This window comes from Rhinoraja longicauda, chromosome 5 (genome assembly GCF_053455715.1).
Source record: "Rhinoraja longicauda isolate Sanriku21f chromosome 5, sRhiLon1.1, whole genome shotgun sequence".
NCBI lineage: Eukaryota > Metazoa > Chordata > Chondrichthyes > Rajiformes > Arhynchobatidae > Rhinoraja > Rhinoraja longicauda.
This window is the reverse complement of record NC_135957.1, coordinates 70089765-70102407: the sequence shown is the minus strand read 5'-3', so window position 1 is coordinate 70102407 and position 12643 is coordinate 70089765. Positions and strand designations below refer to the sequence as shown.

Below are 12643 nucleotides of genomic sequence, written 5' to 3'. Positions count from 1 at the left end.
CCCCCCTAGATCCTCTGTCCTCCAGTACATCTGGCAGATTGTTTGTGTCTTCCATAATGAAGACAGATCCGAAGTACCTGTTCAACTCTTCTGCCATTTCTTTGTTACCCATAATAATTTCACCACTGTCTGCCTTCAATGGACCCACATTTGACTTTGCTATTCTATTTCTCTTAACATATCTAAAGAAGCTTTTACTGTCCTTTATATTCTTGGCCAGAATCTCCTCGTACTTCATCTTTTCAGCCCGTATTGCCCGTTTTGTTACCTTCTGTTGTCCTATGAAAGTTTCCCAATCTTCTGGCTTCCCGCTACTCTTTGCTGTGTTATACATCTTTTATTTTATTTTTATTCCATCCCTAACTTCCCTTGTCAGCCACGGTTGCCTCCTACTCCCCCTAGAATCTTTCTTCCTTTTTGGAATCAAATGATCCTGCGTCTTCCGGATTATGCCCAGAAATTCCTGCCATTGCTGTTCCACCGTCAATCCTGCTAGGATCCCTTTCCATTCTACCTTGGCCAGCTCCTCTCTCATGCCTTCATAGTCCCCTTTGTTCAACTGCAACACTGACACTTCCGATTTAACCTCCTTCTTCTCAAATTGCAGATTAAAACTAATCATATTATGATCACTACCTCCAAGCGGTTCCTTTACCTCGAGTTCTCTTATCAAATCTGGTTCATTGGACAACACTAAATCCAGAATAGCCTTTTCTCTAGTAGGTTCCATTACAAGCTGTTCTAAGAATCCATCTTGGAGGCACTCTACAAACTCTATTTCTTGGGGTCCAGAACCAACCTGATTTTCCCAGTCTACCTGCATATTGAAATCCCCCATCACCAGAGTGGCATTACCTTTCTTGCATGCCAGTTTTAACTCCTGCTGCATCTTACACCCTACATCCGGGCTATTATTTGGGGGTCTGTAGATAACACCAATTAGTGTCTTCTTGCCTTTACAATAGAAAAGTTAAGAGTAAAGGCGAGCCTTCTCTCAATGACTCAGTGTTTATCTTGGGAGTACTTATGCCATGCAAACTATCCTGTATATATATTACTTAGACTGTGCTGAAATAATTTATTTCACTTGCAGATAAAAGTACTAACCGTACTTGGCATAAAACGTGGCTAGGTTTCCATTCTTGACCAACTTTAATGAATATGTATAGGCTAGAATAAAGATTTTTTCAGCTTCCAGAATGAATAGCTTGTCCCAATCACTCATATCACAAATTTAGGGGATAAACACAAAATGCTGGAGTAACCCAGTGGGACAGACAGCATCTCTGGAGAAGGAATGGGTGACGTTTCAGGTCGAGTCCCTCATTGGGCGATTGGCATGTATAGATCAAAACTTGGTCTATTGTTCAATAGAAAATCGCTTACTGCCCATGATGTGACTTTTTTCTCACCATTTTATCAAAATGCAAAAATCTTAGTAGAAAACATCTTACATGTTATATGCATTTTGATTTAAATATCTACCACCACTCAAAACATTTGCAGTTTTGTTTTCCTTTTAAGGTTTAAAATACTAAGATTTTATTGGGAAATATTTTTGAAATTATTGCTAAAAATGTCTTGTATATAAAAGGGCAATATTTTAGGTATTAGTTAAAGGAGGAAAGTTTGTGCATATATTAATCCAGGCACAATGCTTTAATCCTTCAGTTCATTTCATTAAACTCTTACAAAGACCCAGCCCTGCTTTTCCTATATTGCATAAGAATTTGTTTTTTAAAACTGTCCCTTCACCATGACATGTGAGGAGGCTGCTCTTTATTTTTGGACTTATTTTTATTTTTCACCACTGTGGGCCGACAACAATTATTTCTATTGGGCTAATTGAGAATGATGACACCTTCTCCCTCCATGGAATGTTGCTTGTGTTTCCATGGTGCTGAAGTCCAATGTTTTCACCTTACACATTTAAGTAGAGAACAATAACCAAACCAATAAAACACAGAAAACGTTTAAAAAACATTCAATTTGATCTTTATCATTTCACCTGCAAATAAAGAGCTATCGTATCCTTGAATTACTGATTAACGTACTGGAAAACAGCGTAGAGATTATGCCCTAGGGATGGAGAAAACACAAATTAAATGGCTAAAAATAATTTCCATAAATAGGCCCAATATTTCACCTCTCAGCATAATCACCCAATGAAGGCAAAAAATCACAACTTCATTTTAAAGGGGAAAAACTACTCAAGAGGGAGAAGTATACATTTTGAATTGAATAGTTCCGCGCCTATTTTTGTATTCTCTGGTTTAGTAACTCCTCAGTCACGAACATTTTTTTATGTGAAGAACATAAATTATGACTGTCGCTATTGGTTAAAAAATATATTAAAATTAACTAGTAGGGAAACATTCCTAATCGCCCGATAACACTTTTCGTCCTGGCGACCCAGATGGGGAAATTAATAAAAGTGCACGTATTAAATATGAAAAAGTATTTTAAACGCCGATTAAACTATCCGCCTGTTGACGGAGGTTGCACTCCTAGATAGTAATAAACTCAGGCTTGTGTTTCCATAGTACACATGGAATTATTAAACATAACCATTCCCAAAACTGAGAACAAGCCCTCCTTGAAGTCAGGCCCTGGCAGCCGCAAATAAACGCCAATTACAGCAACAGAGCGCGTCGACGACAGGGAAAAAATGGTTGTTTAACTGTCAGGACAAACCCGTATTTGGTTTACATTGGACGTTCAATGGCTCCCCGACACCCAGACGACGGCCGGAGCTGGTGGGGACATTTAATTCGCCATAATATTGATTCCTGGCGCAGGCGAAGAAAAGCCATTTTGAACCGTCTGCTCCGCACGGCGCTGCGCCCGGGAGCGGGTAGAGCGACTATTACCCCCGCAGCCCGCCATTAAACCGACTTATGTTACTCGTTCACCCGGTCACTCGACCCTCGACTTGTGTGGGCAGCTAGATGTGATTTCCCCGCTCGCGTCTTGGCACAAACCTGCCAATTCCTGGCATCCATCAAACGCAACCGGACGCCATCTTGACTCCCGAACAACAGGGGCGATCGGGCAGCGGATCTCCTTTGACGAGCGCTCGCCAAACCCACTGCAGTTCCCGCTCCAGCCAGGGGAGGGGCGCTCTACGCGGAGTATCGGGGGTGAGGCTCCTGGCCTGAACCCGCGGCAGTACCAGCTCCTGCCAGAGGAGGGGCGCTCTCCACACGGAGTTTCTGGGGCAGGTGGCCCTGTCTCCAGCGCTGGCCAACCCACTGCAGTTCCATCACCTGCCAAGAGAGCGGCGCTCTACACGGACTTTACGGAGCCTGGTATCCCGGTCCCTGCCACCCGCGGTTGAAGGCAGAGAGCTATGTGTCATCACCTTGTGAAAGGTTAAAAGAAATTCAAGGAATCGAGATTGTCAAGAGAGTGTTTTATTGTCGTATGTCCGGGACAGAACAATAAAATTCTTATTTGCAGCATCACAACAGAATATGTAAACATAGTTCATTGTAAACCATATAATAAATGAGAAAGCAAAGTTCAGTGTGTGTATATATATATATGAACACACACATATTTCTATATATACTTATATATATGTATATATATAAACAAATATATCTGTATATATAAACACACACACATATAGTACATAGAAATACATAAAAACAAACAAACAATAATAAGACAAAGGACAAAACCAATGCACCTAAGTCTATGTAGTTCAGAGCTTATTTAGAGGCTGTGGTGTTTAATGTGTAGGAAGAAAACTGCAGATGCTGGTTTAAATCAAAGGTAGGAAAGGGGTGAAGATGGGAAAATCTGATTAGTGGTGGGATCCCTTAGGAGGTGACGGAAATGTTGGAGGACACTGTATTGGATGCAGAGGATAGTGGAATGAAAGGTGAGGACCAGGGGAACTTCGTCGTTGTCTGAGGGAGGGGGAGTAAGAGTAAAACTACGGGACACAGAGATGTGTGTGAGGCCCTCATCTATGACAGTAGGGAGGAACCCACGGTCTCTGAAGAATGAGGACATCTCGGATACCATGCTAGGGCATCAAATGAAAACGCAGGGAGGGATTGGAGAGATACGGATTATGTACAAGCAGAGGAGATTAGTTTATCTTAGCATCATGTTGGCCCAGACTGTGTACCGCAGGACTGTTCCTGTGCTGCATTGTTCTGTTCTAATAAGCAACAGGAAAGGAATGTCTTTCTAAGCCATTAAGGGATTGGGCCCTCATTCTTACCACTGGTACAGCCAATTGTAGCATTTGTGGGTTCTCCATTGGACACACAACTTTTGTTGGCACCAGTCTGCACTGAGAATGTGTCTGCTGCAAGTACATTGGTTAGGATTAATGCTTACATGGCATGATAAAGCAAAAGTTGACTGTGGGTTAATTTTTGCAGGCTAATTTGAGACCATGCTCTGCAAGTCTTCTCGACTGATGGATTCAAAAGTTTAATTGAGGAGCAAAGACGGGAACAGTGGTCTTGAACTTCTACAGGTGTACAGTCGAGAGCATATTGACTGGTTGTATCATGGCCTGGTTCAGCAACTTGAATGCTCAGGAGCGAAGAAGACTGAAAAATGTACTGAACACTGCCCAGCCCATCACAGGTTCTGACCTCCGCACCATCATTTACAGGAGTCGCTGCCTCAAAAAGGCAGCCAGCATCATCAGAGACCCACACCACCCTCATTTCACCCTTGCCATAAGGAAAAATATATAGGAGCCTGAAAATTGTAACATCAGGAACAGCTTCTACCCTACAGCCATCAGACTATTAAACACTACAGGTAAACACAAAATGCTGGAGTAACTCAGTAGGCCAGGCAGCATCTCTGGAGAGAAGGAATGGGTGACGTTTTGAGCCGAGACCCTTCTTCAGACTGACTAAGGGGAGGGGGCAGGACAAAGATAGAATGTAGTCGGAGACTGGAAGACTAGTGGGAGAACTGGGAAGGGGAGGGGATAGTCCCTGCTTTCCCTCTCTATCCCCTTTCCCTTCCCAGTTCTCCCACGTCTTCCTGTCTCCGACTACATTCTATCTTTATCCTGCCCCCTCCCCTTACATCAGTCTGAAGAAGGGTCTCGACCTGAAACGTCATCCATTCCTTCTCTCCAAGATACTGCCTGACCCGCAGACCGCAGGGATGGTTCCCTCCACAACTCCTTCCCACCCAACCAGCGCCTCCCCAGGTACTATCCCCTGCAACCGCCGGAGATGCAACACCTGTCATTATACCACCTCCCTAAACTCCATCCAATGATACCAACAGTCCTTTCAGGTTAGACAGAGGTTCCCACATGTACCTCCTCAAGCCTCAGCTACTGCACCTGGTGTTCTCGATTTGGGCTCCCGTACATCGCTGAACGTTGGCACTCTGTCCGCCTAGGCCTACACGATCTCCTGGTTGCCAGCCATTTCATCTCCCCTTCCCATTCCCATACTGACCTCTATGTCCTGGGCCTCCTCAATTGCCAGAGTGAGGCCACACGCAAATTGGAGGAACAGCACCTCGTATTTTGCTTGGGTAGCTTACAACCCACTGGTATGAACATGGAATTCTCTCATTTTGAGGTAACTTCTACTTACACTCCCTTAACCCCTCCTCCGCTTCCTCCCCTTCCGCCACCCAGTTCCATAGTTCTCCACATAGTTCAACCAGTTCCATAGTTCTCCACATTGTTTTCCTCTTGACATCACACCTTACCTGGCCGACAATGGGCCTACCGGGCACTGCCCTGCCTGAGGTCCTTTGTGGCCAGCCTTGATTGGTCTTGGTCTTTAGTTGCCTCCACTTCGTCACCCCCTCACTATCCCCTGTTTTCAGTCTGAAGAAGGGCCCCGACCCAAAACATCACCCATCCTTTTTGTCCAGAGATAGAGATGCTGCCTGACCCACTAAGTTACTCCAGCACTTTGTGCCCACCTAGTGTCTTACGGAGTTTGTACATTCGCCCTGTGACCTGCAAGGGTTTTCTCCGGGATCTCCAGTTTCCTCCCCCACTCCAAAGACATACAGGTTTGTTGGCTAATTGGCTTGCTGGAATTGTAAATTCAAGTCAAGTCAAGTTTATTTGTCACATACAAGATGTGCAGTGAAATGAAAGTGGCAACGCCTGCGGATTGTGCTAAAACTACAAAACAGAAAGGATTATTTTTTTTAATCACAAAAAATAAATGAATACAGTAAATTAAGTTAGTCCCTGGTGATATGAGAGTTAACAGTCCTGATGGCCTGTGGGAAGAAACTCCGTCTCATCCTCTCTGTTTTCACAGCGTGACAGCGGAGGCGTTTGCCTGACCGTAGCAGCTGGAACAGTCCGTTGCTGGGGTGGTAGGGGTCCCTCATAATTTTGCTGGCTCTGGATCTGCACCTCCTGATGTATAGGTCCTGCAGGGGGGAGCGAGTGTAGTTCCCATAGTGCGTTCAGCCATCCTGTCCTGGGCAGAGCTGTTCCCAAACCAGATTGTGATGTTCCCGGACAAGATGCTTTCTACAGCCCCAGAGTAGAAGCACTGAAGGATCCTCAGAGAGAGACTCCTCTAAATTTCCTCAACTGTCTGAGGTGGTAAAGGCACTGCCTTGCCTTATTCACCAGTACGGCAATGTGTGTTGTTCATGTCAGATCCTCTGTGACGTGGACTCCCAGGTATTTAAAGCTGCTCACCCTATCCACAGTAATCCCATTTAACTCCAGTGGCGTGTACGTCCCTGATGTGTGTAGGATAGTGTTGGTGTACAAGTTCACTGGTCGGCGTGGACTCAGTGGGCCAAGGGACCTGTTACCGTGCTGTATCTCTAAATTCTACTGATCTCTGTATAACATGGAGCAGTAGTACTGCACAGGAACAGGGCCTTTTATTGTGGGGGAAGAACAAACATTTCTGCCCCTCGTGTGGCTTCACACTCAGTTGAGCGTATTAAGATATGTCACCTTGACAGTCTCAGCCTTGAACAGTACATTTACTGAACACTAAGGCCGTCAGTTCTGAATCAATACAGCCAAACAAATTTTCATGGAAGCTTCAAATGGAAATTAAGATGATTATTACATATGCAAAGGCTTCAAAGCCGACAGAACATTCTGAAAAGGGAGGGCGAGCAGCCAGAAGTCATGAACCACTGAGAAATAAACAATATAGGTAAATAGGAGAGAGTAAGTCCTGCACAAAAAGTATAGGTGGTTAGGTAGAAAGCTACAAAGAAAGTCCTTCAGGCTTATAATCTCGAGATTACTCCCTGTGCCACTCGCTCCAATAAGCAATCCTTTTGATTTGGAACAAAACGACCTTTTGTTCTGTGACCCTATTGCAGATGCTACTTTAGATTGAGATTTGGATATGGTTGGAGCAACTAAGCAGGTGGGCATGGTGGGCCACTATCCAAATCGGCCACACAAGCCTGTTGCCAGACCAAGTGGGAGAAATGAATTTTCGTTCGAAATCCTAGCAGTAACATCAACAATTTTTAAGAATAAGGGGTAGGCCATTTAGAACTGAGATGAGGAAAAACTTTTTCAGTCAGAGAGTTGTGAATCTGTGGAATTCTCTGCCTCAGAAGGCAGTGGAGGCCAATTCTCTGAATGCATTCAAGAGAGAGCTGGATTGAGCTCTTAAGGATAGTGGAGTCAGGGGGTATGGGGAGAAGGCAGGAACGGGGTACTGAATTAAGAATGATCAGCCATGATCACATTGAATGGCGGTGCTGGCTCGAAGGGCCGAATGGCCTCCTCCTGCACCTATTGTCTATTGTCTATGCCGGTACTGACATTAATTCATGTAAACCTGCCTTTCAAGCAGAGCAACACCCTTTTCCACTACGGCTCTGTTTATATTTAAAAGATTTGAATAGTTGTTTGACCATATGCAAACAGTAATCCAATGATGGTTTAATGATTACATTATGCAGGAAATAATCTGAGATTTTTTAATGAATGATTTATTCAAAACTGTCATTTGTGGCTACAGAACTTATTTAGTTCTTGCAGTCATATAGCTGAATTCACAGTCCAATACAAAGCCCAATTATGTCTATGTAATCAAGACATGTCGGAGGAAGGATGCGCTGGCTCTGGAAAGGGTCCAGAGGAGGTTTACAAGAATGATCCCAGGAATGAGTAGGTTAACCTATGATGAGTGTTTGTCGGTAATGGACTTCTACTCACTGCAGATTAGAAGAATGAGGGGGGAACCTCATTGAAACACACAGAATAGTGAAAGGCTTGGATATTGTGGATGTGGAGAGGATGTTTCCACTAGTGGGAGAGTCTAGAAAGAGAGGTCATAGCCTCAGAATTAAGGATGTTCTTTTCGGAAGGAGATGAAGAGAAATTTCTTTAGTCAAAGAAATCTGTGGTGAATCTGTGCCATTCTTTGCCACAGAAGGCTATAGAGGCCAAGTCTGTGGATATTTTTAAGGCTAAGGTAGATAGATTTTTGATTAGTATAGGTGTCAGAAGATATGGGGAGAAGGCAGGAGAATGGGGTTAAGAGGGAGAGATAGATCAGCCATGATGGAATGGCGGAGTAGACTTGATGGGCTGAATGGCCTAATTCTACTGCTATCACTTATGACCTTATGATATTTTCAGTAGACAATACATGATGCACTAGGGGGGAAATAACCAGACCAAAATGTTGTTTTATCCACAGCAACAGATTTCTAATAGCTATTAAAAAGTCAAAGTTGGGACTGAAACAGTAGCTGTCTTAAGATTCCTTCAGGGAGGGGGCAGTTGGGGACAGAGCAAATCTGATAAAGAAAGTAAGAAAAAGTTTCCAATGAATGAAATGTTTTTTTGCCAATGCTCTTGCATTCCATTTGTTTCCAGAAAAGAGATAGATGGAAAAGTGCAGGCATTTCACTTATGATCAAAATATGAAATTATTTAGGCAAAGGGTGGTGAATCTGTGGAGTTCGTTGCCACAGAAGACTGTGGAGGCCAAGTCAATGAATAGTTTTAATGCAGAGATAGATAGATTCGCAATTAGTACGGGTGTCAGACGTTATTGGGAGAAGGCAGAATGGGGTTAACAGAGCAGTTTAACTCACTGGTAGACACAAAAGTCAGACAGAAGTGAAAAAATTACCTCAGGGCATTTCCAGATCCAGCAGCAACAATTCAGGTTCTCTAAAACCAACCTCCCATCATGAGCCTATCATCTCCAAAAACATTTTCGGCTCCAGGTTTAACAAAAAAACCTTTCAGGTATTTGGCACCTTTCCAACTATTTCACCACACCCTAAGCTCTGTGATAGCAATGTGGTAATAAATGTTAGGTATATGGCGAGTCGTAGGCGAAGTACGTTGAGGTAGACGTTTATTATAACATTAACAACCGTGACAATCAACGCACCAAACGACAGACAACCATAAATCTTACTGTCTCCTTCAGAGGACTAAACGAGACTGCCCAGTTCCTTTACCTGCGCACCACCTCACCTCTTCTACCAATCAGAGGGTTCGATGGTCTGGACCAATCCCTATGTCCCTACAGGTAAATGTTTTTAGTAATGTTGTAATTTTGTAATTTAGTAATGTTGTAGTAAGTGATAATTATTGGTGGAAACATTGGGTATAAAAAATCCAACTCGTTGAATTTGTCCCATGATATTAAATATTACTATATTGGTAGTCATCGCTCAATTGGTACAACCATCAGTCCAAAAGTCCCTTGCTGCAGCATTGAAATCGCAGAAATATTTTTTAATATTCTTGAAGTGAGGCACTTTAGAAAGGTGACAGAGCAAATAATTGACAAACATTAAACTAATGTTGGTGGAATGTTTTCGAAAAATAAGTCAATGGTTCAATGGTGTTTTTAATCTGAAAGATAGACACAAAATGCTGGAGTCACTCAGCGGGACAGACACTGCGTCACTCCAGCATTTTGTGTCTGCCTTCGATTTAAACCAGCATCCGACACATAAAAGATAGGGTTTTGGTATAAAACATATCAACAGAGCTAGAAACAAGGAACAGCAGATGCTGTTTACAAAAAAGGATAAAGAGTGCTGGATTAACTCAGCGGGTCAGGCAGCATCTCTGGAGAACATGGATAGGTGATATTTCCAGGTCGGGACCCTTCTTCAGACTGAAACGTCACCAATCCATGTTCTCCAGAGATACCTTTCTCACACTCGAGCACATGATTTTATATTACACTCCTTTTTAACTTTTGTTCAGAATTCTACAAGGGGTTAAAAAGAGGAACAAGATTTATTCAAGCCGGATTTCTTCAAGCAATTGCAAATTGCCAGGCTCTCAACTGAATGTCAACACATTTTTACGCCTTATGTGTGAGCTGGATTTTCACGAGAGTTTTGTACCTCCCTGTGGTATGAGGCCAGTTCAGACCACGCCCAAGTTATTAACAGAAGAGCTCAGGTTGGCCTTTGTTATGTTTGCACTCCAGATGCACTCTCTGTAAACAGGAGTAGGGGGGTGTGTGTGACTGTGAAACAAAGGAAGCATACAGAAGTCAAACCATTAGAAGCTGTGTGCGTTGGGAACTTTGTGATTCTCTACCTTCAGTGGTGTCCATATTAATGTAAATGTGTTATAGTTTTGAAAACTCTTTACACACTCGCGAGGGTAAGAAATTCGAAGTGTGGTGTCCTCTTCTGCCTGTGGGTTTGCTTTGTGTGATATTTGAAAACTGAAGTCACAGGTGAGCGGACAAAGTCAAGACATGGCAACGATCTGTGACTCGTGTAGGCAGCATCTAAAGAAGTTTATGGTGTGGATAGAGGGGGCTGCCGAAGATCTCCTGGAGAAAATAAAAGAGTTCTTCAAGAATATACAGTGTTGCTCCTGCCTGAAGCCGAAAAGAACAAAGTCAGACCATCTTAACAAGCCAGTTCTACAACAACATGAAAAAGAGGCTGCTCAGGTGTTTTTACAGCACATTGAGGAAGGTAAACTTCTACATTAATTACTTTATAATAGGCTTGATTTTCTACCTTAAGTTTGAATTTACTCGGATCTTTTGGCCTAATTCCCACCAGGGATTGTTTTAAGAAAATAGTTTTATGCACTGTAGAATTTTCCAGATATTTTTTATTATTTCCACACTTTCTTTGTTTTCCAGTGTAATTACTGTGCATAATTGGAGGAGATTTTAACCATTTAATTGGCTAGATTTATAACATTTTGCCATCAATGTAGCTTCAATATGATGTGCCTTCATGTCACTGTTGTACAATAAATTATTATGTTGAATTGTTTTTAAATGAAGTTTTGACGGATTTGTGAAAAACTGCCTTTTAATATGGCTTCAGACATAAATAATTTCTAAGATCACATTCATTATCATACACTGGTTGTCTTTGGCCAAAGTTAGGTTGTTCACCTAGGATACAATACAATACAATACAGTGTATCTTTATTGTCATTGTACAGGGGTACAACGAGATTGGAAATGCGCCTCCCATACGATGCAATAAATTAATTAGCTAGTCAGTATTAATTTAAACAACCCAATGAAACAAATTGGAACAGTTTCAAAACAGAAGATGCATATATTTTTATGAGTTACGAGACCAAATAGACCCGTTGGGCCCATACCTCTCCTGCATTGGTCCAGCACCCTCTCCTTCCCCACCCATTCCCCCACTCATCCACTCGTTCCCCCCTGAACCCCCCTTATCCCCCTCCTCCCCTCATCCCCCACCCACTCACCCACTCCATCCCTCCTCAACCCCCCTTATTTCCCCCCTCCCCTTACTCACCCACTCCATTCACCTCAACCCCTCAAACTGCTCCTGCATTGGTCTACCACCCTCCTCTCCCCCCTCCCCCCACCCACTCCCCCCTTCCCCTCCCCACTACTCACCCACTCCATCCTCTCTCAAACCCCTTTATCCCCCCCCCACTCTCCCACTCCATCCCCTCTCAAACCCCCTTATTTCTCTCCCACCCCATCCCCCCTCAACCCCCCTTAACCCCTTCCTCCCCTCACCCCCCCCCCCTCCACTCTTAGGGGTTCCCCGGCACTCCCTCCTCCTCACCCCCACCCCCCTCCGTCCCCTACCCCCCCACTCATCCACTCCATCCCCCCTTATGTAGTCAGTGATGATCCGTGGTGCTGGGGCCGGGCGGGAGCGGGGACTACAGCTTATAAACACACACTTATGAGGTGTTTGCGCAGTAATCAACCATAACCAGAACCAGCGCAACGGCGGAAGGCGCACACAAGATGGCGGAGCGGGAGGAGGAGGAGGAGGAGGAGGAGAAGAAGAAGGAGAGCGGCCGCAGTGTGTGTGTGTGTGTGTGTGTGCCGCGCTGCCCGCTGGGGATTGTAGTCCGGTGATGGTCTGGGGTGGACAGGAGAGGGTACTACATCTCCTGATGGGCAGCGCCACACACACACACACACCTCTCGGTGAAGGGTGGTGAGCGGCAGCGACGGCCAACTTATTGGACCCTCTGCTGCCGTGCTGCACCATGGGTGGAAGGTCAGGCGTGGGGCACGCCGGGACGGGCGCCAGTCCTCCCGGCGGTGGAGGATTTATTAAAGTCAGCGGCAGCTCGTCGGCTCAGCAGCCCCCCCTCTTTGGCCGCCACTCAAGTCACTCTGGCGGGTTCTGCCCCCCACAGTCATCGTGGGTCGTCCCCCCCCCCTCATTGGTTGCCACTCCCGTC

General features: G+C 44.5%; 2 protein-coding genes across 4 annotated transcripts in view; one reads left to right on the top strand and one right to left on the bottom strand.

Annotated features, from left to right (window-relative positions):
• The window catches only part of LOC144593734 (bcl-2-associated transcription factor 1-like), a 44551-nt gene extending 41446 nt beyond the window's left edge, over positions 1-3105 (bottom strand). For 2 of the 3 annotated variants that reach the window (XM_078399736.1, XM_078399738.1), the window contains exon 1: positions 2982-3105. The gene's annotated coding sequence lies outside the window, so the exon portion shown is untranslated. Of the gene's footprint in view, positions 1-2008; positions 2080-2981 lie in introns of all 3 variants that reach the window. The other variant, XM_078399737.1, reaches the window with a different exon arrangement.
• Positions 3106-10630: 7525 nt separating this feature from the next.
• The window catches only part of LOC144594044 (uncharacterized), a 50278-nt gene continuing 48265 nt past the window's right edge, over positions 10631-12643 (top strand). The window contains exon 1 of the mRNA XM_078400213.1: positions 10631-10917. Within this exon, the coding sequence (XP_078256339.1) occupies positions 10692-10917 (226 nt within the window). The 5' untranslated portion in view covers positions 10631-10691. The remainder of the gene's footprint in view (positions 10918-12643) is intronic.